Genomic DNA, 26,156 nt, shown 5'->3' on the forward strand with positions numbered 1-26,156 from the left:
ACTAAGGTTATTTTAGGGCTTGACATTTTTTGATTAGAGCACTGAGGTATACAGGCAATGAGCAGAGAGACTGGAAATGTCAAGTCGTATATCCAGGAAGAGGAAATAGACAACAGAGTTACAAATCAGTGGATGTAACCAAACAGCTACCCCTATTGCATTAAAGCAAGTTCATTTCCATCTTTTCTGCCTAATAGCATTTCTAATAAAACTTTTGCATGATACCAAGTGCTGGAGTTGCTGCAGAGAAAGCATGTGATTGAGATGATGGGAGGGGAATTGATCCAAACATGACTGCTATCTTAAGAATAGATCTATAAAATGAAGAAGTTTGGGAATCACTGCTGTAATCTATTTTCATAGGTATCCATCTACGCATCACCTGACAAATGGAGCCAGACACATTATGCCTTAGAATCATCAGTGAAACTACTGGAATTTTATGAGAAGTACTTTGATATTAGCTTTCCTTTACCAAAACTGGGTAAGTCAAACATCAATATCAGTACAGTTCATGTATAACTCTTTCAGCCACAGAATTTCTCCTTTCTCACACAAAACTAAATGAGCAATTCAAAATTTTATTCTATCTGAGAAAAGTCAACATGTTATATGAAAGATTATGTTTTGCAACAGAGTGGTTATAGACTTCTGCATAGTTTAGCTGAAATCAAAATGTTTTTCCTTACAAGGGCAAAATTCTGTCCTCTGATCTGTACCTTGGATAAGCCCAAAAGTCTTTAATTAACTACGTTGCTTAATTACGTGAGAACAGTCAAAATACAAGACTCATGCAGACTATTGGAGTGGAAAGTTATCCTCTTGAAATAATGGAGCAAATGAAAGGACTTGGAGAACCTGAGAGTCCACTACAGCGTAATCTCGTTTATCTGAATGCCCTGGAAAGCAAATGAATAGTTTTAGATAATCAAGGGAATTTTCAGTGTAATTAATAAACTATAGTGCACTGGCTCCTGTTTCAGTTAACTAGGAGTTTCCAGTAATTGAAGTTTGGCTAAAGAAATTTGTACTGTATTTAAAAAATCCTCCTGTTGTGTCCCCAGTTATGGCAACTCCTTAAATTAAGGTACTGAGCCTTGCTGAGTACACAAGTATGTGCCCAATCCTGCGAATGCTTACTCTTGAGAATAGAGCAGAGGGGCCCAAACGTTTCTTCTCATGACCCCGCCCTTATAAGTAATGTAATGTGTTTGCGCCCCTCCAGGCTGGGAGCAGAGTAGTGGCCAGGCTGGGGCCAGTAGCCAAGAGTGGGAGCCAGGAGCCTATGGCCAAGCTGCAGCCAGGAGCAGGGGGCTGGGGACTGAAGCAACAGCTGCAGACAGAGGCTGGGGGAGGGGTCAGAGCGGTGATGGGTGGCACTCCCTACCAGCCCTCCACCCCTGCACCCCATGGGGACTGGCCCAGACCCCACTGAGCCTCCCCGGTTGTTCCTCTGTGCCCCCCCGGGGGGGTGCGCCACAATTTTGGGACCACTGGAATAGAGGTTTCTAGAATTATACTGAGCTCCCTGTAAAACCTGAGAATGATTCTCTGGGATCATTCTCTTCTTTGATTGATCCACAGCCCTGGTCAGGAGTAATTTCCCAGGGAGTCCTTTGTGACTGTTGATAATTCGGTTTTTCACCTACTGTTGATAGTTCGGTTTTTCCCAGCACATGACTTAGCACTTCAAATCTGTTGTGCTCCTTCATAATTAAAAGTAGTTTAGGTTTTTTTAAAAAAGACTATTGGACCTCAGTCAAACTAGCCTTTGAATCAAGATTGGATTTTCCAAGGGGAAAGCTATACTGAAATCAAGTAATAATGAACTCACACAGAACTAAATTTCTATCAACACGGATATTGAAAAATTACAGAAGAACAAGACTCATGAGGGGTCTCAGCCTCTCCTCATCTGAGGGAGCTATGGAGACAGAAAACAACTCTTCAGAGCAACGAGAGTGAAGCAGCAGGGAGAGAGGCAGACCAAAGAGATTCAGCAGCAGCAGAAGTGCTCAGAACAAGGGAAGCCTTTATTTAGCTTTTTACTTGGAGTAGTGTTAGCTGAAAAGCTTCGTTGTAATGGACCTTTTTAATGCCCAGATCAAATATGGAGCTAGCTTGCAAATGAGATAATAAATATTAAAAGCTCATGGTGCATGGTACTGGCTTGGCAAGAAGCAGATCATTCACCCTTGGCAAATAATCTTCCTTCTGCAGATAATACTCTTCCATTAATTTTTTGGTATTCCTTTCCTTCCTGGAAGTCTCATAACTTTTGGAAAAGGAATTTATTTTTTTGTTTTTTGTTTTTTGAGCAAATCACTGCCTCTCAGACAAGATGTGCAGTATTTAATGTAAGACAAGCTAATCTAAATAGAAAAATAAGCTCCTAACATTACATTTTACAAAATTGTTTACTATGGGAGCTATCGGAGGACCTAGTACATTTGCCAACTTGATTTCTTAGCTAGAAAGGACCACCTGAATGTGCATCAGGATTCATAGGGCTGATGGTAAGACATTTGCATTTCATAAAGGTTAACATACTCAGAATCTAAGGCTATGTCTACTCTACTGCAGGATTGATACTGCTGTGATCAATGCACCAGGGTCGATTTAGTGGGTCTAGTGAAGACCCACTAGATCGAAGAGCGACTCCGGTACTCCACTGGGAACGAGAGGAGTAAGGTAGTGGGAGAGCGTCTTCCATAGACACAGCAGTGAGTCAACCTAAGCTACGTCGACTCCAGCTACATGAATAACGTAGCCAGAGTAGCGTAACTTAGGTTGACGTACCACGATAGTCTAGACATAGCCTTGGAGGATGCATAGTCTGTAGTAGCTTGTTATCTGATCAGCAGTAAATTTCAGGCCTTTTCATGTGGTTGGTAAGTAGCTCTGTAGGAGTGTGCAATGGTGATAGTTTCCAACAGGGGGAGAAAATTAGGAGGGAGGAAAATGGAAGATCTCTGAGTTTCTGCAATTGCCCAGCGCAGCGGTTCAGGACCAAGTGCAATACTCAGATGTAGATACTTTGCATGCTGTATGTTGTCAGCTTGCCCCTACACTGGTTGTGTATATGAATATTTGATTTATTTCTAGCTTTTTCTATGGTGCTTATCACCACAATAACTGAGCACTTCATGAATATGGATGAATTTATCCTCATAACATACCTATGAGATAGGGAAGTATAGTTACTATCCCCATTTTACATGTGAGGAATTGAGGCACAAAGAAATTAAGTGATTTGTTCACTTATGGCAGAGCTGGGAAAAGAACCCTTGGTTTTTCTAAATCCCACTCCAAGGGCTTTATTCACAAGACCATCTTTCCTCTCTGTAAGCTTACACAGGAAGCAGAGCTGGAGACAGGTCTCTGAGGTGGTAGGCCTGTGTCTTACTACTAGACCATGATGTCTCTCTGATATCCTTCTAAAATAAGGAAGAAAAGCTAAGCAAAATAAGTTCTCTCTCTGTCGTACACTAGTCTAGGCTTTGTTAGCAAACACTTGTTGCCCGTAACGCTTATTTACCCAGCGTACAGTTCCTTATCCAGTGAAAAGGAACTCTTGTTACTCCACTGCTAGCTATGCTCAGAGAAGAGGAATCTGAAGTTGATTTGCTCCTGGCTTCCCACTTCTTTTCTCTCTTTCTCCTATGGAGGTCTGACTGGAGTCAATGGGAGTGATTGCACTGAGTTTGGGAAGGAACACATGGACCATTGAACTAGTTAACAACAAAGGGCTTGAAAAGTTAATACTCAGTAATAACACAGGTTTTATGTTAAATCTTAGATCTTGTTGCTATCCCTGATTTCCAGTCAGGAGCCATGGAAAACTGGGGTCTCATCACGTATAGAGAGACTTCACTGCTCTATGATGCCAAGACCTCCTCAGCATTCGACAAACTGTGGGTCACAAAGGTGATAGGCCATGAGTTAGCACATCAGGTAACTTTTTTTTGTATTTAACTTGGACTTCTTTCTTTGCAAGTCTGAAAAAAAAAGGCACTTATGTAGAGATGGCAGTTAAAGCCAAGGCTGAAGTATAGACAATCTAAAGAGCTTTAACAGAGTTAATGTTATGCATGGAGCCAAGAGAACAAATGGCTTACAAGGGAGAAGGATTGTGAATAGTAATAATAATAATAGTAATCAATGGTATTTATTTAGGCACCTTTCTGCAGCAGCATTTAGAGTGCTAGATGGAACTATTTAGGACAAATTTTGCTCTCCCTTACACTAGTGTCAAGCTCAGACGAGTCATTCCAGATTGACCTTTGTAAATGCAAGCAGAATTTGGTCCATTAACTTTAGAAAAAAGAATCCAGACAATTCTTGCTACCTTGTCAACTTACAAATATTTAAATTCAAGGCCTCTTCTCTTGTGGCGGCTGCATGTATTAGCGAATGTTGACTTTCCTTATTGTGAAGGCTTAAAAAAATAGTAAAAAAGGAGAATAACTATGAATGTAATTGTGAATCAAATAGCATTGAAAATGAAGCCTTCAATTAATTCACAGAACAGATGCAGCAAGCAAGCAACGGGAGTCTAAGTTTCTCCTACACTCTCTAATAAGATGCTGCAATGATAGTTAGAGGGTCCACTCCCAGGAGTAAGAAGATATTTCATCCCTCATCTCATTTCAATCTTTTGCTTCCTTTGATTTAAAATGTGACAGAATACAGAATAGCTTTTTAAAAAATTGCATATAGATTCAGAAATAAAAATCCAGCTTTCTTAGATTTCCATCACGTTTCATGAAATTCTGGTTTTGTCCTTTTTGTCCTTCCTTTGTTCAATTTTCTTTGACATATAAATCAAATTTGATCTTAATAAAGCACATAGATGTGCCTGAACTTAAGATAAAAGCTCCCTTTCTAAGTATAGTAATTGCCAAGTTTCATTTTCCTTTTGTTTACTTGAGATTTTGTCTTTTAGTGGTTTGGTAATCTGGTTACTATGGAATGGTGGAATGACATTTGGCTAAATGAAGGTTTTGCCAGATTCATGGAGTTGGTTTCTGTTAGTGCTACGTACTCAGAGCTGCAGATTGTAAGTAATACAGCTATCTTGCTAATCCTTCTTCTCTGTTGGGTGCTAATGAAAAATTATATACAGGTCACTACCAGGAAAATACAACAAAATGTTTTGTCTGAAAAGGGGTTAGCAAAGAGAGCATCTGCAGCTTAGAACAGCAGTATATCTTCAGAATTGATTCCTGGTCTGTAAGCACATTTTTGCAGTAAAATTTAGTCTCGTTTTCCTTTTAAGCCCTATTTCTTCCATCTCTCTTTCCTAAATCTAAGCAATTTTGTTGTTATAAAAAGAATTGCAGTAAAAGATAAGAGGCTATCTGGTACATTGCATTCTGGCCCTTGCAACAATGTAGTTATGGTTGAGAAGGCATTTTTTTAGATCCTTATTTTCTGGCACTTAAACACTTTTTTGAAAAAAATTATACTTTAGGCAAAAACTTCTCATATTTGTTCTCCACTCAAAAGTGAATTTATCTTGAAATTCTGAACGGAATTTGCCTGGCTATTTTTGGATTCTGTGTACATGATTTCCAGTCACCAGTCTTTATTCAACTGTGGATTATGCTGGCACACACTGCTCGTTTGCTGTTCCAGCTAGAATAGCATTTAGCCGAATATTCCAAATGTATGCATATATGTATCTATGTAGCATAGAGAATCTATTGTAAACTATATTCATAAAGTGGTTTAGCATATAGCAACCTTTTGCTCCCCTTAGAAATGAGTATAGACGCAATCTGAAAAATTCTGACGTGAATTATGAACACTCAAAAACTGGATTCAGGCCTTTCTGAAGATTTACCTTTAACTACAGCAGAGCTGATGTTCCACTATAATAGGGGCCAGTTATGGATCTGGATTTGGATTATGATGATCCTTATCTTCACTGACATATTGGGGAGTTTGGATCTGGGAATTTGTGCCAGGTCTATTTTTGTTAGAAATTAAAATTTTGGAGATTGCAAAAAAACCTCTTGCAAACAAAGTTTGCAAATTTTTAGGTTTTTCAGATGTCATGCAAATATATCAGTATATATCAGGAATCTTTTCTGTACAGGAGTCGCACTTGATCATTATGCCAGGGAAGAGGTTTTTGCATGAACATTTCTGTCTTTGTACTGTGTTTTATTTTTGTCCATGTAGTGTCTATCTCTTTGAATCCATATCACGTCTAGAAGGTGATAACTGTCTGTACATCCCACAGGAGGATTACTTTCTGAATGTATGTTTTGGTGCAATTGCAAGGGATTCATTAAATTCATCTCATCCAATCTCCAACCCAGCAGAAACTCCTATTCAAATAAAGGAAATGTTTGATACTGTGTCCTATGACAAGGTACTGTATATCAATTCATAAATGCAAAAAGATCTTTTGCTGCCACGACACTTGAAATTCTGAGCAACCTGAACACCAGTTGTTCGGAGGGAAAACTGTGAATCTTGCAGTATGATGACAGATTTGACATTAGCTCTCTGCATTTGTCTAACCTCCCATGAATTGATTAATTATTATGGTTCCACTCTGCTAACCCCTTGGCTCCAGCCACCCAGGGTTCCCCACTACTAGATGATAACTAGGGTGAAATCCTGGCCCACGTATGGTCTGAATATATGGACTGTGTGAGGGAGAGTTCCACAAGGGTTGTGTGTGTATTAAAGTTCTTCCCTTTATGTCATTCCATGACCCTACTGCATCTCATGTGATGTGTTAGCCTTCCAATCCAGCAGCATTCCTTCCCCCATCTGTAGAAGTGTTGGCCAGTGCATCAGTGTAGTCGCATCCTGCGCCGACTCAACACACAGCTCTATATTGCTATGGATGGAACCTCACTTCATGTTGCATATAGGGTGTGGACAGGCTGTTCCATAGGCTTCTTGATCCTGCCCCCAACCCACATATAGCAGAACCATACCAGTTCCTCAGCCTACTGCAATACGCCCCTGAGGGCAGTATTTGCCTCACCAAAGAGTTAAGTGTAACATACAACTTATCCTTCCAGTTGTACTAGTGAAGGCACATTCTGATTTTAGTTTAAGAGAAATCATGAATATAGAAGGCAAACACGAACCAGAATGGGGTGATTTGGCAGTAGACTACTTTCTTATACCAATCATAGTAGGTGTGGATTCATATTATGCTGTTTCCTGTTCTCCTTAGATCCCCTGAAACGTTGCATCAGCATTGAAATATCTGGTGTATTTTATATGATATATAATATTTTACTAGTTTGACCTTCCAGTATGTATATGTTAATTGCCATCCCATCTCAACAGCTTAAACTAGAGTGCACACAACAAGAGCAGTAAAATGGACAATCCAATCATATAATCTGTGGCTCTATAGTCGTGCTAACACATATGGTTGATTCTTATAAAGTACTCTTGAAGGAAAACAGGCTGCCGATGTAGCTATTAGGATGCCCCTCATCCCTTTTATTTATTTATTTATTTATTATTTTGCAACAGCAGCTAAAGCTGAAGCCTACTCTGGCTTCTCAGGGTAAGCCACACAGGAAAGTTGCATGAGTTTAACTAAAACCAGTTATTGAACAAAATACAGTTTAAGTCAATGCAAAAGATTGTGTGGATTTTGGTTTGTGTGGCTTCTTTTAGTTTCACTTAAACTGATTTTCAATAGATTTAAGATCATTGGAAGTAAGTGGCTCCTTTACTAAAATAGGAGTGTCCACAGAAGAGTTAGTACTTTTAAAACTATATTGGTTTAAATTCACATTAAGTTGTCCTGGTTTAACTGTCCCATGTAGACAAGGCCCAAGTGCTTTTTGAGATGTATAAAATACAGATGAAGTCAAGAAGGCTTTCCAGTCAACATAGTGGTCCTGCTCTTAGCTAACTTCAGGCTGCCTTTGCTTGGAAGAGCAGAAGAACTGGCAGCTCCAGTGCAGAGATTCTGTTGGGGATTCCAAGAGAATAAGGCCAATACCCAATATAATTTTGGGTATTTATCAACTGTTTAGGATTAAAGTTGAATACACTCAGAGACCAAAGCAGGGGACATTGAATTCTATGAGGTTTAAATACATATGATAGTAGTAGTAATAAACATTCAACATTACTTGCTTTATGGTGTACTTCTATGATCTTTATATTAACAATATTAAACTACAGATTCATTGATAGTTATTACCCAAAGCAACAGAAGAAATTACTTTACGCCATGTGAAACAGAATTGGCATTTACTCTAGATACTAAATTCTTTCACCAAGTCAGATCAGTATCTGATCCCCACTGGAAGCTGATAGAATACTAATGTGAATTTGTGTGGAACTCTTGACTTAAGTTTATTAATCATCCTCTTTAATAGCTTTTTAAATTAGTTAGTTGCCCAAACATGTGGATGCATGAACACTCTGTAGTACTAACATTAATTAATTACATTTTATAAAGAGTTCTGAGGTCTTTCAAATGAAAAGCATAATGAAATGCCAAGTTCTATTAGTTATATTGTTGAAGAACAACCTTAACTATAAGATTAACCAGAGTCAATATGGCTGCGTACAGAGGCAGGAGGAAGAATTTTAGTGCCCATTATTGTAATATGACTGTTCTTTGGTCTAAAATCTGGAGTCAATGAATACGTCTGCAAATAACAAGAATCCATTTGCTGGTACTGAAATTTTGTCATTAATGACCTCTAGCTGTTTGCAGTTTTCTGTCTATAGAATCCACTGTCAGATACAAAATTACAGAACTTGGTTATTATCCATAGGGACAATTCCACTTTCTTTGGGATACCCTTTCACATAATATGACAGCACTGAAATCAGACACTGGCAAAAGTTATAATATAATAATATTACAAATAAATTTCAAAACCTTTATGCTATGCTAAAGAATACCAGTGACCTGACCTCAACAGGTCTCCATGGTAGCTGTGGCAGTTCAGAATGCTTCAAGGAGCCAGCCAGTGTGTCTTTGGGCATCATGTCTTGAATACCCATTTTCACCTGACTAATGAAAACATTCAGTACATATTGCTGAAGCAATTGTTTTATTCATACCACATTAGCAATACACTTTAAGCTCTCAGTTTAACCATCACTGGCTAAACAAGTCGTGCTCATAGGAACGTTATGTAAAATCATTTGTTTGAATACTTCCTACTTCTCTATTTTAGGGAGCTTGTATTTTGAAGATGCTCCAAGATTTCCTATCTGAGGTGGTGTTCCAGAAAGGAATAATTCACTACTTGAAGAAGTACAGCTATAGGAATGCAAAGAATGATGACTTGTGGAACAGCATGGCCAATGCAAGTTCTGTCCTTTGTTGAAATATGTTGTATTATATCCATGTATACAGTAGCTGCAAATAGGGAATTTGGATTTTATATGCAATTAATAGAGGAATGTATTAGTGATTATACTGCATACAATTTTTTTTCAGTTGCCTTCACCAAAACTACATTAAAATAATCTGGATGATCCCATCTGTGCTGAAAAACCCCCAGCACATTCCAAATAAATGGCCCAGTACATGAGCTCCACGCAGGCTCAGGAGTTCCTCCACATGGAGCTCATTACAAGAATGGGGCCTACAACTCTCTCGTTATCTTTCACCACCCTAGCCCCAATCCAGCAAAGCTCATGCTTAGCTTTAAGCCTACAAGAAATCTCACTGATTTCACCATGCTTAAAGTTAGGCATATACTTATAGATCATAGAATCATAGAATATCAGGGTTGGAAGGGACCTCAGGAGGTCATCTAGTCCAACCCCCTGCTCAAAGCAGGACCAATCCCCAATTAAATCATCCCAGCCAGGGCTTTGTCAAGCCTGAGCTTAAAAACTTCTAAGGAAGGAGATTCTACCACCTCCCTAGGGATCATGTGGAACTGGGGTCAAAATTTCCTTGAATAGTGGGTGCTGGACATGAGTAGTATGAAACTCTAATACAGCAACACAGACACGCATGGAAATGGAAAAGTGATTGTCTCAACTATCACAGGCTCACAGGAACTGCTCATGCTGGAAAATGTACAAAGGATTGAATTATGGACCAAATTTTCACCAGTCTGATGCAAATGCATCTGCAAACTTTGCTCACAAACCCTACAATTGCATGTACCAATCCGAATGGCAGATGCCTGCTGTGATGGGGCAGAGTGTCCCACACCAGCAGAGAAGGAGTTAAGGAGAGACGTTGGGCCCAGCTAGCCCCACCCCGCTATACCTGCAGCCAATGCTACACCTGGAGAAGGAATAAAAGGAGAGAGCCTGGTGCAGTTCAGGGCTGACTGGCCAGAAAGGCAGCTTCACTTGTGACTGCTCTGCCTAGCAGGCCTGTCTCTGTAATGCCACTGGGTAGGATCAGCAAGACCTCAAGGAGCAAGCTATGCACAGAGCAGAGACTGTTTGGGAACCAAGCCTGAAGGAAAGGGCAGAATGCCTCTCCCACAACTGGAACACTGGGGGATGGCCCAGTAGTCAGTTATGTTTGCTTTTGTGTTTTAGAGCATTTTGGGGTGGGGCTCCCTCTGTGGAGCCTGAAGACAGAGACTTCTTCCTCCTTGCCAGGAGATGCGTAGCCGCATCAGGGCACTCAGAACATCCACAAGGGGTCACTACTGCAGTCACACCATTACACCTACTTAAACAATTATCATACACATAGGGGGGTTGTATGAAAATTAGTGCACCTACAAAACTTGCGGTCTAATTTTTGGAGATCTGTTAAAAATGAGTCCCTATCATATAAGTACATTCTTCTGCCATCTGAGGCCTGATTCACTGCATTACTCCAGTTTTTCAGTGGTGTGTAACTTGATGATCTATTTAGTTGTATATGGTACTTTTAAATGGGCTTATGCTGGTTTAAAACTGCAAAAATACAGTGGTGAATCAAACATCTTCATCTTTAATTTCTTCCCTTTTTTCTCAGAGCTGCATTCATAAACATTGTTACCTTACTTTTTATTTCTCTCTCGTGCTCTCTTATTTACAGTTTTACTTTATCGCTGAACAAAATAAATTGAAAAAAATTAAATTCCGTATTAATTCAATACTGATTTGTTCAGCTGCCATAATTCAGTGGGAAGGAGCATACTATGAACCAAAGTCTGCACGGTATACACTTTTATGCCCGTAAACACCAGTTCATAGCAGTAAACAGCTGCAAACAGTCTTTCAGACAGGACAAAATGTAACAAACAGACCTTTCACAATGATGGACCTAATTCTCTCCACAGTTTTAGCCCAAGGTGTGTCATTAATCCATTAATTAGCTATTGAACATCATCACACTGAATTTGTTCATTGGCAATCCTCCAAATTAAGCAGACATGCCGTTTATTTGGGTGCTGACTAGAAGGATTCTATTGTATATTTTTGGTATTTTTGAAAAGGTCTTAAGTTGTTTTTTTCCCCTTTAATATTGATAAGAGCACAAATTTAACATGGGAAAAATTTAATGTATATCAGATATATTGTCTGTCACTGTTAAATTTATCTACGCACAAACATACCTATTCAATATGCTCAAATGAGAGATTAAGAAGCACTGATGAGGGTCTGTCATTAGTAGCCCTTTGTTTAGTGAGTGGCATTTGTACCTTCAGATTTACTAAATTATTTGATTGGTCTCTTTTAGCTGTATTATTGGTTTTTTGTTGTTGTTTTTTTTTAAACAAACTCTTCTAAATATATGTCGTGTGTCAGGATTCACATTTCTTTTATGTTTTACAGACCTGCTCTGAAAGTGACTTCTCTTCTGGCAACTTTTGCTATACAGCTTCCAGGCCTCTTAGCAGTACAGTAAGTAAATTGTTAGAAGATAAAACACTAGAATGACAAGGTGATGATATGACAAGATGTCCTGCTGCTGACTCTAGGGCTTAGTAAACAAATCTTGCATCTCAGTTCTTCAGACTGGCAACTGCTGAGCTTGCCCTTGACTTGATGCACGCAGGCTCTGGAGAAAGCAATTCTAAATATGCTGCATTTAGTAAATGCACTTCCTGGACTTAAACTATAGAGCAGTGGATCTTGTCACTTGTTTTCCTCACTAGAGATAAGGTTGCAGTGAGGAAGAGTGAATTAAAAAACCAAAAACAAGCCAAAATTTAGGAGAAAGGAATGGCTTTGAACTAAAGAAATCCCACTGTATGTTACGTGCTGGACAGTATGTTATTGGTCAATAAATTGAACCACAGACTTTTTCTGAATGACGTTATTGCATGATGCATTTTTATTCTGGAATACCCCAGAAATATACAGGTGTATCAGCACAGCTTGGCCACAAAGCATCCAAGAATCTGGTCCAAATTTTGGTTAGTGGCCTTGCTCAGCACCTTTGAAAATTAGGCCATTTGCGACTTGCTGCTAGGTATATTGTGACTTGCCCAAAGTCACACAGGAAGTGTATGGCACAGCCAGGAACAGAACACAGTTCTACTGTCTTCCAGTTCTGTGCTTTAGGCATGAGATTATTCTTTGAGACACATTCAGGAGATTTATCAAAAACAAAACAAAACTTTCTGTCTTTTGGAGGCAGAGAAGATGGACTGGGAAACCTATGCCTCTCAAGGATTTCTTTAGAATTTGTAGATGTATGTAAATACCCGTACTGGCATTCTTACTGTAACAGCTTCCCAGTGTAAAAGCTTTACCATCTTTGCCATTATTTGTTAAATGGATGTCTTGTATATAACCATCGCTCTCGCAGGGAGAACCATTATGGTTTCTTTAATGGCATGTAAAGTTGCTGCTCATTTAGTCCTGGCTAGCTCCCAGAACCAAAACTCAAACCAGAGTCTATCAGATTGCCAGCACTGGCTCTCTGGCCTGCAAACCCAAATGAGTTCAGATTTATTTTTGGGAGATACTTTTAAGTGTGTCACTGAATATAGTTTGTCTATGGTCATTTCAGTTTAGTCATATGGGGAAACTTACAGAGATTGAAGAGATGATGAACACTTGGACGCTTCAGAAAGGGATCCCACTGGTTCTTGTTAAATGCGAAGGGAACACCTTAAGATTGCGACAGGAGCGCTTTCTTAAGGGTGTTTTTGAAGAAGACCCTGAATGGGCTAACCTGCAGTCAAGGTATCTACACTTACCTTACTTTGATAATACTACTTATGTTTGTTCTGTTGCTGCAGTTTCCAGTATAGAAAAAGGTACCTGATATTCTGGCAGCTTGATATTACATTATTACTGTCTAATATAATTAGGTCAGCCGAGGCAGGAGGTAAGTTTATTAATAGGTGACATGAAGTATGTGAACGAGGCATAGTACAAGTGTTCCTGCTGATTTGGCAAGGATGGACAGCAGATGTCCACTTTCCTGGCTACTGGCATGGAGCAAATCAGAAGCTGGCTGTAAGGGTAGGACTACATAAGAGGCAAATGTAACAAGAATTTATATAATGGGAAACTCTGTAGAGGACTTAACCACAGGAACAGGGTAGAGCTGAAAAGTGAAATGTGTTCTTGGTTGATACCCTAGTGGAGGTAGGATGAGGCTACCCTTCTATAAGAGAGGATTACACACTTAATATCCAGTGGGAGAGAGAACTGATCTGCTAGTGTTTTAAAATATGCAGATTTCCCTTATATGCATGTAGAGTGCCATTTCAAACCCAGATAGAGAAGTGATCCTTCATTGAGAGGGGTATTTCCGTTAGTGTTGGTGTGGACTTCTGCATGGTTATACCAAGATTAACATTTCTGGCACTCAGTCTCATTCTCTATTGCTCGCCAGTTTAGGATTAGTCAGACACAGATGAAGTAAATCAATCTTCTTCTGTGGAAGCAAATGTTCCTTTATTGTATTTTTTCTCTATCTCCCAGGTATTTTTGGCATATCCCACTCACATACGTCACCAGCAGCTCCAACACTGTTCACAGACACATATTCAAAAGTAAAACAGGTAATGAACTCTGATCATTGGTTTTGTAATCAGTAAATTGATTGCCTTAACTGAACAACAGGTTGACCTTTACTAATCAATTAAAAGAAATGTATTTCCTAAACAAAATTAATTTTAAGGATATGTGTTGGGGGTTGGCCCTCTGGGGAGCCCTCTTTGTTCCCTTCTTTATATTACTTCCCCTTCCTGCTTTACCATGCTCTTGTCTCTAGCTGAGGAGGACAAGATGCAGCTCCTGCAAGAGAGAATTTCTGGTGCTCTCCTAGAAACGCTAGTGGGCAGACCTGTATGTTACTCTAAAGATTAATATATACGGGCGGGGGAGGAGGAGGCGCAGGGGAAGGTGCTGGAGTTTCTGCTAACATTGTCAATAAAACATACAGATGGCTTTAAGAACTGAATTTAATTCTAAGAGTTTCTTCTAAGTAACACACACAAATATTAACTTTATTTTCACGGCCAAAACTGGGAAATGATTACAGGTAGGGACAAATAAAAAAAGATTGAGAGAGCATTTAGGGCTTGGGAGAGGTCCTGTACTGGCAATGGAAATTCTTCCACACAGCCTCTGGCCAGCTACTGTGCAAGGTACCCTGACTTGGAGGGATTATGTTACCTTAGTTTGTTCCCAAGTCTATTCAGTCACTGGTCTTTTTGCTGAGAAATGGACAGAGAACACCAGCCAGTTTCACATAAGCCATCAAATAGCTTCAAAATGGCAACAACTGTTGATCTAGCAGCCTAAACAGGATTTGATCCAGCAATGTAGAAAGAGGAAAAAGGACCTGTCTCCCATTACCAATCCCATAAATCCCACTGAGTTCTCAACCTGTTGAAATATTCTCAATCTAAACTCTTTGTCTACATAGTGTGCTAGTCCATACTGAAGGGGTAAACATTTTAATGCACACTAGAGAGGTGCACTAAAAGTTCCCTAATGTTTGAAAATGAACTATACTAATGTGTACTAGGGAACTGTTAGTGCAAGCCAACAGGCCCACTCAGGCCAGCTGATGTGTGACAGGCCAGTGTATACAAGAGTTTACACCCCTCTGATGTGGACTAATGCACTGTGTAGACCAGGGGCGGGCAAACGTTTTGGCCTGAGGGCCACATCAGGTTTCCAAAATTGTATGGAGGGCGGTTAGGAGAGGCTGTGCATCCCCAAACAGCCACGGGTGGCCCGGCCGCCGACCCCTATCCCAACCCCCCTGCTTCTTGCCCTCTAATGCCCCCCCAGGACTCCTGCCCCATCCACTATTCCCTGACCGCCCCTGGGCCCCCAGCCCCTGACTGCCCCCTGCCGCCCCATCCAACCCCTCCTCTCATTTCTGACTGCCCCCCCAGGCCCCTGCCCCATCCAACCACCCCTTCTCCTTGTCCCTGATTGCCCCTGGAACCTCTGCTCCTGACTGCCCCCCGCTGCCCCTTCCAACCCCCCCTCTCCTTCCTGACTGCCCCCTGGGGACCCCTGCCCCCATTCAACCCCCCTGCCCTCTGACCACCCCGACCGCTATCCACACCCCCACACCCTGACCACCCCCTTGAACTTCCCTGCCCTCTGTCCAACCCCCCCTCACCGCGCTGCCTGGAGCACCAGTGGCTGGCGTTGCTACAGCCGTGCCACCCAGCTGGAGCCAGCCACGCCACCATGCAGCACAGAGCACCGGGTCAGGCTGGGCTCTGCAGCTGCGCTCCCCGGGAGCTCGCAGCCCCACCGCCCAGAGCATTGCGCCGGCAGCACAGTGAGCTGCGGCTGCAGGGGAGGGGAAGAGCGGGGGAGAGGCCAGAGGTGAGCCTCCCAGGCCAGCAGCTCAGCGGCCGGGCAGGAGAGTCCCGCGGGCCGAATGTGGCCCGCGGGCTGTAGTTTGCCCACGTCTGGTGTGGACAATCCCCAAAATAAAACCTCTCTGGTATGAGGACTACAGGCTAGCAAATAACTTTCTAATTCCATTTTCAGGTGTCTTCTCTGTAAATCTCACAGTTCCCCAGGTGAAGCCACTGACAGTTGTAATACTTGCCTGTGCTTTCATTTTAATTTTTCATATGCAGTAAAAAAAATAAATTTCCATGTGAATCTCTCCCATTCAGACACACTAGAACTGGAGGGAGAGGTCACCTGGGTGAAATTCAATGTGGACATGAATGGCTATTATATTGTGCACTATGAAGGGAATGGCTGGGACAACATCATTAAGCTGTTGGATCAGAACCACACTCTTTTCAGCCACAAGGACCGAGTGAACTTGATCCACAATGGATTTCAACTGGTCAGGTAACACACCTTTCCTATTTTAATCTGATGAAAAAATACCAAATTTTAACAGGGAAGAAGCAAAGATCTGTATGCCAAAACGAAAGATTAAACTGCACCCACTACGGTGCACACATTTACTGCTGTGTCATGTGCAAATTGGATGATTGCATATTCAGACATTTACACAGGTGTCTAATTAACAATTTGCACCAGTATGAACATGCCCTTGGCAGTAGTTTCATACCCAGTCACAGGGTCACTTTTTTGTTAGCATGAGGGCAAGCTCCTGTTGAAAACTGGACCATCAGAGTAAGAGCCAGGCACGTTCAAATTTAATTTTTAGTACCACTCTCTGTGACGTGGCTCCAGAAGCCAAAGACACAGAACTCATTTCCTGAACATAGTGCTGACGCTCCTACAGGCTGAAAGGAGGATTGCCTTGAACAGCACAATATTTAGTTACAGTTAATAGTGACAGGTTTCAGAGTAACAGCTGTGTTACTCTGTTTTTGCAAAAAGAAAAGGAGTACTTGTGGCACCTTAGAGACTAACCAATTTATTTGAGCATAAGCTTTCGTGAGCTACAGGTCACTTCATCGGATGCATACATCAGATGCACAGTATGCATCCGATGAAGTGAGCTGTAGCTCACGAAAGCTTATGCTCAAATAAATTGGTTAGTCTCTAAGGTGCCACAAGTACTCCTTTTCTTTTTAGTTAATAGTGAGAGAGACTGTGCAAGGGCAGAGGAGTAAACATTTCCCAGCTTTCCTAGGTCAAGCATAACCCTGAAGTGATGCTCCATGAACAAAACAGCCCCCCTCATAGGTGTGTAGAGTCCAGATACAGAGAGACTGAGGAAAAACTGTTTGGCTTTCACTTCATCACCTTTCTCTTAATTTCACTGAAGGCAATTACCAGCATGTGGTTATGGTTTGGGCTCATTGCTCTTTCCCATAAAGACAGGCCACCTCTTTCTTTTTAATTTTCTTCGAAGACTTCGCTTGGGAAAGATCAAATAATGCATTCCTCCTGGAAACTATATTTTGGACAGCAGGTTTCTGTCTTTGAAAACTAATTTAAAGAAAGGCTAGCTGTCAATTTCGTGCACTATTTTAATTGCACATGCTTGCTTGAATCATTTCCAAGGAGGAGGGCCAATAAGGAGGTTTGAGAGAGCTGGGTAAGGCATCCCCCACTCCCCAAGTTTGGACACAGCCCACAGAACTCACGGATTATTGTGGTGTTGTGCCACTGGGGCAGCAGGGTTAGAGTGATGGCTAAATGGTGTGAGTGTCTCCACTCAGCCTGTGGGGTAGCACTTGTTACGTCCACGGAGAAGGGTCACTTCCATAGATTTCCTGTGTGCCTTTGGGCAGGTCACTTACTCTACCCTTTTCCTCATCTGCATAATGGGATTGGCACAGTGTTTTATGACCATGAAATCTGTTCATGACCAGGAGGTGCTCAGATAGTAGGGTGATGAGGCCCATATATGTTCCTAGATACAAGATAACGGTCACATGAAATACTGTAATGCTTTTGCTGCTTCTTGCTCCAATAACTTCTTTCAAAAGTGCAGGACTCTGTCGCCTTGTAGACGAGAAAAGAAAATATAATTAATAAAAAGTCTGAAGTAAAGATAGTATCTAATATGTATAGAACTAAGAACACTGTTCTAAAATAAGCATTAATTCTTGAAACACATGGCTAGAGATAGGATATGCATCACCTGAAGTCATAGTAGAGAAGTGATCCTTTTCTTTCTGCCGTTTAAATGGGCAAAGCAGAGTTTGTAGAACTTCATGAACATGGCATCCTTTTCTTGGCAAAGTGCATGAAGACAGTGCAGAATTATACTTGGAGTGGAGTCACAGGAGCTCAGATAATCCCCTTGTCGGGCATAATTATTTGTCAGTTCTTTCTAAGGCTATACCATTAACTCAGTCTTCTTTGGTGCATTGTGGAAGAAAGACTGACACACTTGGTTGCAGAGGTTGTTTTTAGTCATTAATTCTGATATTTTGGCAGAAGCCATGAACATCAGTGAATCTAACAGTCACTCAGTTGTACTCCACTCACTACAGCTACAGTCTTCAGAAGTCATGCTCAAACCCTACTATGGTGTCTTCTCCCCAGTGCTGCGTTGGCTGAGTTCTTTGTAACTGTTTGCTCTCTCTTGTTCTTTAGGGTACCTCCTGGCAGGTAATTTAAAGATGATTAGACAAGACTGTTCACCCTCTAGAATGCTAGGTAGAGTAATGGGACCACAGCATGTGAAGAGAGAGTGCAAGGCTTTGACAGGGGAAAGAGGCAACCCATGATGATGGATGGGTGGTTCTTCTTGACTCCATGGAGGATCCCTAGGATAACTTTGGTTGTTCTGTGGAGAATTTTAAGGAATTGTGAATACTGTATAAAGGGGTATCTGCAAGACATATGTAGAGCTCACCAATGATTTGACCTCCTATTGTGGTTTATCTGAACCAAATAACTGAAGATGACATTTCATGCTCTCTCTTGAGTAGCCCACATAGATTCTACATCAAAATACAGGATGTATGGCACAAAGCAAATGACAGAGCCCTGAAAACTAGGTCAGGCAGTCATACCTGCTATCCATGAGACCAGTTTAATAAAAATGTCCATTTCTGTATTGTCTTTTACTTAAAGCACTTCAGACAGTCATCAATTAATCCTCAGAACACCCTGCGAGACAGGCAAGTTTTATTGTTATGTTTGTAGACCTCCAAAAATAAGAGAAAAATGACTCTGGTCCCAAAAGTCTTACAATAATTATCCTCATGTTGAAGATGCAAAATCTCACACACAAACTTGGATTAAGTGATTTGCCTAAGGTCACATAGTGGTTCATCCAGTGTCGATTGAAGTCAAAGACTTCCATTGACTTCAGTGGGTAGTGGATCGGGTCCTTAGTCAGCAGCAGGATTGGGAATATGGCTCAGCACACCTGGTTTACAACCCTTAGTTCTTTTGACAGGGCAAAGTGAGACAGAGACCAAGTGCTGAGAAGTACAAAACTATGAACTGTGCACCTTTTGAGCTTGCATATATTCTTTTCTTCAGTGCAGGAAGGTTATCGCTGGACACAGCCCTTGATCTGATGCGATATCTCCGACATGAATCCAGTAACGTAGTACTTCTGCAAGGCCTGGGCTACTTGGAAATGTTCTACCACATGATGGAGAGAAGAAATATTTCTGATGTCACAGAAAACCTTAAGGTCCATTTTTAATTTGAAAAAATATTTGTCATTAAATTTTATTTGTAAGGAATTGGGACACATGGAACGAGCACTCAGTTAGTATTCAGAAAGTGTCCTCCTCTCCTCTCTTGAGAGAGAGAAAGAGAAGGAAAATATCTGCAAATTCCTGAAGGATTCTATTTATAAACTAGCCAAGCTCTAAACACCACATTCCATGAAAGCCTATGCTCTAATAAATTTGTTAGTCTCTAAGGTGCCACAAGTACTTCTGTTCTTATTCCACTCTCTTGTCGTTCTGCACATTATCAACTCATGCACCAATGGCCCATGGCGGTGGTTTCTGCGGCTCCATTGCGAGCTGATCTTACTCATGTTGTCGGAGTTACCCCATGAATCTGCTGCCACCGAGTGAGTAGCGCGGCGTCAGGGCTTGCATTCCAGTGGCACTAGGGTGCCTGGCTAATAAGAGCAGGAAAGCTCTCATTGCTTTCCTCCCCCGCCTATGTTAAGTCAATACAGGCTGTAAGATCCTTGAGACCAATACATAAATAATTTCTCTGTCCTTTGTGTGGGAGAGAGACACAGCATTCCTATTCACTCTGCATAAAGACCCGTAATCATGTGTAAAAACCTGATTGTTGCCACTTATGTTGTGTTAAGCAGAACTGCACTTATCAGATGTTTTTTTAATGTGATCACAGCTGGCTCAGCTGCAGATGCCCTGTGGACATGCTTTGTTAAAAGAACTCAGCCCAAAACAGTGTTTGGGAGTAGATACCATAGCAGATTTGAATATGACTTCTGAATACTGTAGCTCTAATGAGTGGAGTACAACTGGGTAACTGTTGAAAAGTAGGTTTATATACGGTTACACAGCACTACATAGATTGTGGCACTAGGGCCTAATTGTGATCTGTTCTCTCTGCAGCGGTACATCCTGCAGCATTTTAAGCCAGTGATTGACAAGCAGACATGGAGTGATGAGGGCTCAGTCTCTGACAGAATGCTTCGTTCTGCTCTCCTCAAGCTTGCGTGTGAACTACAATATCCTCCCTGTATCCAGAAGGCAAATGAGCTTTTCAGCAAGTGGATGGGATCTGGTGGGACGTTAAAGTAAATGGCTTACCTGCTTTCTAACATTCCTTTTCACTTAGGTATCCAAACTAAACCCCAGTACAGCTTTTCTAGCTAAGGTTTTACAGGAAAGTTGGAATAGGAAACTTTTTGTAATCTGGAATGGGAAAAACGCACTGAATAACCTTTTCCTCTAGTATGTGTGTGTGACTTACAGTATAGTATCAACAAATAGGTTAGATAGTATTAATTACTTTTCAGCTGCTTGCTCCTTTCTACTGACTTCGCTCACTGAGCTTTCTCTCCTGCTTTTTCAGTTCAGTCTGGGCCTCTGGATTATTCATTTGTCCTGACTTGAAAGAGCCACATATCCATATAGCTAAAAGAAAATCAAAGTTTAGGCCTTGGCTGTGACCCTTCAGTTCAGTCATGCACTGGTGGAGGGGCAGAGGTGCATAACCACTTTTAGTAACTCTAGGAGGCACTGTGTCTGAGGCACAATGCTTGCTGGAGCTCCAGGGAGGGGGTCCATTGCAGCACCCTTTATAAGAGTGCACTGTACAAAGTCTAGCCTTCCTAGTTCCTTTGTACACAGCAGAGGGCCTGTTGGGCCATGACCCCAACCTCTTCTTATCCACTTTGGAGAACAAAGCTCTGGCAGTGGCACTAGTCTCATGCATTCAGAAGTTTGAATGAGTGCAAGGTCTACCATTGTTCCCAACTCGGGCATGGATGTGCAAGTGGGAGGCTCATCATGCATCCTTCCTATCCCCTCTTGCACCTGGGGCTGAATATAATCCTTTTCTTACCATGTTTGACTTTACTGCACTGGGGTGGGACAAAAAAATTCCACAGGCATGGTACCATGGTAAATGTAACTACTAAATCTAACTAGCCAGGTACTATACAGTCCCCCAACACCACAGTAGATGAGCACCATACACTATAAGAAGTTGTAAAAGTGGATGTTTTGATTCATAAGGATGCCCACTGTTGCTTCACTGCTGGATATTAAAAATGGATAAGCCATAGGGGACATATTTGACTGGAGTAACCTAAAGAGTTGATACAAAATATACTCATCTACCACCAATAGTCCTGTGTTCCTGTCTTAATCCAGTTAAAGGTATTATTTAGTGCTTGTCTTTCTTTCATTTCCTACTCAGTTAAACACAGAAATAACACACTTTTACAGTTGTGGTTTATTCTGCTGATGGATATGCTAGAAATACCATAAATACATGCCTTAATTGAAATTTACCAGCCCAGGCAGAAAATTACTTCCACACCCCTGCTCTACACAATGATGATTGGTGATCATGAAAACACTATTAATATTTTATTTGCCCATCCAAAGAAGTAACTTTCCTTGGGTTGGTGGGCAAACAGATTTTTGCAAGGTTATTGGGAGGGTGGATGGATAAATTGATAGCTTGTTTAACATTTAATTATATTGTGTGCTTTGGAATAGTTTGTTTTGCCCCAGCTGCTCCGTGTGTACTGTAATGACGTCTCAAAACACCAGAGTTTCGGTGAACAGGCAGTAATGGGATTTATCTTCTCCTTGGTCTCTCATTTAGTTCTCAATTTAGAACCTCAATTAGTTCTCAGGTCCACTTTCCAGTCTCCCCTGTGCCTTATTTTGTAATTATATCCATTTTTTTTTCTTTTTTTACTTCTGGTGCTTGTGCATGATATACAGTAACAAGAAACAAAATGTTTTCATTGACCTTTTCCATACCCCGACTCTACAACTCATTGCCTTTTAATAGTATAAGTACACTGTAGCATTTCTAGTCCTTGTTGAATGATGCAAGTCTCCTAATCTGTTTATAGGTCAGTTCACTGCTCTGTCATCCATCCAAAGGACGTACTGTTCTTCCCTAGAGTGTGGTCTAGTGTACTAAACACAGGCCTGGGAGCCAAAAAGTTCTAGCCCATGTACTAATTACAGCCACTCAAAGTCACACAGTGAGTGAATGTCACAGTTGGCTCACCATAATCTTCCCCAAGAAGGAGAGACTAGGGACAGGGTTGCTGGTGAAATCATCAGTCACCTGACCAGTGACTCCTTGAGTATTGAATAGACTTCCAGACAAGAGGATTTCTTATTCATCTGATCACTTGTCTTATCCTACTTGAACTCATATCATCAGTGTCCAAAATTACTAGAATCCCTCCAGGCTAGCTATTTCCTGGTAATACATAGATTCACAGAAAAGGTGAAAAGTGCATTTCTTTTTTCTGGAGTGTTATTCTAGGTGGAAATATGTCTTGACTAAAGATGTGTGAAATATTCACAATATACTATAAAATGCTCCAAATTCTAAGCATTTTCTAATTTCTTTAATAAATTCTAAACTGGCCCATTTTCATGAAAAATCTTTTCATGCTTTCAGAAAAAAACTGGCCCAAATTGTTTTAAGATGGTAACATGAATATCTTTGATTTTGCATGTTTTTGCAACCAAATAATTTTCTTGTGAAATTTCAGGGACATGAAAATGGGCAGGAAAAAAAATTACAGAAAATGCTGCACAACCCTAAAATTGACCATTACCAGGTCCTTCAGTGCAGCTTTATGGGAGAGCATTGGGAAAGATAAATTGTAAACACACTTGGTGTATGACTCTTGGAATGTTGTATATCTGTGTAGACAGAAAGGATAAAGAGCTACCCAGGGCTACAAAAGTCATTTGACCCTCCTTCTCTTTCCCCTTCTTTGTTTGATGCCACAGCCTTCCAGCAGATGTTCTGAAGACGGTCTACTCAGTTGGAGCACAGACAATAGCAGGGTGGAATTATCTACTGAAGCAGTATAGTCTCTCAGTGTCAGGTGCAGAAAAGAACAAAATCCTCTATGCTTTAACAACCAGCAGGCACTGTGAAAAACTGACAAAGTAAGAATAGTCTTTGCTCAATTATTAAATACAAAACAATACCAAGTTCCTTCACTAACACTCTATGGAATCGTGAGAATCTCAACAGCAGTGGGAAACGGATTGAAAATGTGGAACTAGATTTTTTTTATTTACTTCATCACTTTCCTAAATAATTATTGATGAGATGATACCCTAAGGGATCTTGGCCTGATGTTGATGACACATGAAAGGCCATTAGAAAGAAGCTCTTGAGATACTATGTATACAGTACATACAACAAAGAAATTTGAATCCTTTGAAGTGTAGTTCTGTTCTGAAAAGTGACCATGTAAGAATTGTTCTCACTTAAGAGATGTGTTTCCTGTTTGTATTCAGTCAGGTCTGAGTACATTAGTGACTAAAACAAGTCTTTGTTAGCATTCCAGAGCCAATACTGCTCCAGGAGAGTGAGCTCGATTCTATTCTGGCTTGCATATCATCAACAAAATTACAGAATGCAGAATCTTTAGTGTGGATGAATAGCCAAAAAGACTCCACCAGGATTTTCAGATAACACTCTGGGTTTACAGGGTTGGCAAGTCAAATAAATCATTTTACTTTGTAAATTGAGAAGATTTGAGCTGGAAGTTACTGAGCAACCAATAGTCCTCTTACAAAATAGAAGAACCTCATTTTACGTGATGATTATGGGCCTTACCGTGTTAGGTTTTATGCAGAAGCCCCTATCAAAATCAATTACTTACAAGCCAATGGTATAGTTATTCCAATAATGTGAAAAAGTTATAGTAGCACCACTTAGTTAACTTGCAAATTAATATTTAAAGCACTGAACTGTCACCCTGCACATTATTTTCCATACTCCTATTTTATATTTAGTCCCCATGTTTGAATATCAAAAGGAAATGTGCATTAAGTAGTGGTCTAGCAGTACCTCCTAGAAGCTGAGTAGAAACAAGCTGAAGCTGTCTGATCTGTTTTAATTTGTACAGGTTAATTGAGCTGGGCATGGAAGGTGAGGTTATCAAGACTCAGGATCTAGCAGCTCTTCTTCATGCTATTGCCAGAAATCCAGAGGGACAGGGGCTTGCTTGGAATTTTGTCAGAAAAAACTGGAACAGACTTCTTAAAAAGTTGGTATTTGCTTATCTACTTTAGCCACCATTGGTGGCAAATCCTGACAAGTAAGAGTGTAAAGAGGGATAATTTATTCCACTAGAGAAGACACTTATCTTATTTTTTATATATGATACATTTATGGAAGTTGTCCCTAAAAGCACTAGCTCCTACACCTTGATCTAAAGAAGTAACCCTGAAGGTTCTGGGGACAATTTAATGAGCACAGTAGTGGTTGTCTTTCTTCATTAGAGAGAAAGCATGTGCCCTGCACTTCAAGCTGTGGTACAGGACCCATGCTTGCACAGGGCTGCTAGAAACTGACTAGAAACAAGCTGAAACTGACTAGTCTATTTTTATAGTCCCTCTGGAAGAAATGGAGAGAAGTTCAAACAACATAAATACTGAAAAGCAAATTAGATAGTAGAAAACACTTTCAGTTTGATAGTCTACAGTGGCTATAAATCCATATGGCTAAGGAGATATGTTTATAAAATATTTTTAATTTGATTGTGTAACTTCATAAGAACAAAGGTGCTGCCATACTGGGTCAGATCAGGTCCATCTTGCCCAGTGTCCTGTCTCTGACAGTGGCCCGTACCAGAGCTTCATGAAGAACATACATAACAAGGCAGTTACGGAGTCACCCACGCCTGTCTTCCACTCCTGCCTTCTGGTAGTCAGAGGTTTAAGGTTGCTCTGAGCATGGGGTTGCGTCCCTGATCATTTTGACTAATAGCCATCGATGGACCTATCCTCCATGAACATGTCCAGTTCTTTACCTAAAAAATATTCACATACGAGAAAGAGACTAGTAAAGAAATTCTGTACTGATACAAGGTGCAGTTCAGATATCGGTATATTGTTTATATTACTGTATAGTTTTTCTTTCTTGTTTACAGGTTTGAATTAGCCTCTTTTTCTATAAGAACTATTATTGTTGGCTCTACATCTCACTTTTCCTCCAAAGACAAGCTAGAAGAGGTTTGTGACTTTCTATTAATACTTATTGGTAATATATAGTCTCATATTTCTTAAGCTAACAAATAAAAATGCAAAAAGAAAAGGAGTACCTGTGTCACCTTAGAGACTAACCAATTTATTTGAGCATAAGCTTTCGTGAGCTACAGTTCATCGGATGCATCATCCAATGAAGTGAACTGTAGCTCACGAAAGCTTATGCTCAAATAAATTGGTTAGTCTCTAAGGTGACACAAGTCCTCCTTTTCTTTTTGCGAATACAGACTAACACGGCTGTTACTCTGAAATAAAAATGCGTAACTGTCCAGAACAGCCCTCATGAGAAAGTGCTCTTTCAGTGTTACAGTGATGAAAAGGAAAGTTAAGTTAAAGTTGAAAATCCATTTAATAGCTTGAAAAAGTTAGCAGTCATTCCAAAGTAACTTATTGAAGAGAGTTGCATATATTATGTGTGTTACATTTTAGTGTCCAGAAAAAGTATTTGATCTCTTTGTTGTATTACACATATTTCTTTTCTGTTCATATGGGAAGAGATTTATTCTTTGGCTATTCATGTAATTGCCAGTACTGTAGTCTATATATTTTGGTTTCATGTGGGGAAAAAACATGTTCAGTTCATTGCATAACCACATATCTGATTAAGGAGCTGACACTTGAGGTTGCTGCACAGGCATGTGGGAGGGCATTGTATGC

At 40.6% G+C, this 26,156-nt stretch overlaps 1 protein-coding gene across 1 annotated transcript in view; it reads left to right on the top strand.

Annotated features, from left to right (window-relative positions):
- LOC311520575 (uncharacterized protein) overlaps positions 1-25,390 on the top strand; it is a gene marked incomplete at its 3' end in the record, with an annotated part of 75,089 nt that extends 49,699 nt beyond the window's left edge. Inside the window, exons 24-37 of the mRNA XM_084628131.1 lie at positions 364-484; positions 3,800-3,954; positions 4,946-5,059; positions 6,248-6,379; positions 9,183-9,314; positions 11,746-11,814; positions 12,929-13,104; positions 13,852-13,931; positions 16,023-16,206; positions 19,276-19,432; positions 20,343-20,527; positions 23,226-23,387; positions 24,359-24,503; positions 25,385-25,390. Of these exons, the coding sequence (XP_084484257.1) occupies positions 364-484; positions 3,800-3,954; positions 4,946-5,059; positions 6,248-6,379; positions 9,183-9,314; positions 11,746-11,814; positions 12,929-13,104; positions 13,852-13,931; positions 16,023-16,206; positions 19,276-19,432; positions 20,343-20,527; positions 23,226-23,387; positions 24,359-24,503; positions 25,385-25,390 (1,818 nt within the window). The remainder of the gene's footprint in view (positions 1-363; positions 485-3,799; positions 3,955-4,945; positions 5,060-6,247; positions 6,380-9,182; positions 9,315-11,745; positions 11,815-12,928; positions 13,105-13,851; positions 13,932-16,022; positions 16,207-19,275; positions 19,433-20,342; positions 20,528-23,225; positions 23,388-24,358; positions 24,504-25,384) is intronic.
- Positions 25,391-26,156: the final 766 nt, after the last annotated feature.

This window comes from Lepidochelys olivacea, assembly GCF_965140295.1.
Source record: "Lepidochelys olivacea isolate rLepOli2 genome assembly, chromosome: 5".
NCBI lineage: Eukaryota > Metazoa > Chordata > Testudines > Cheloniidae > Lepidochelys > Lepidochelys olivacea.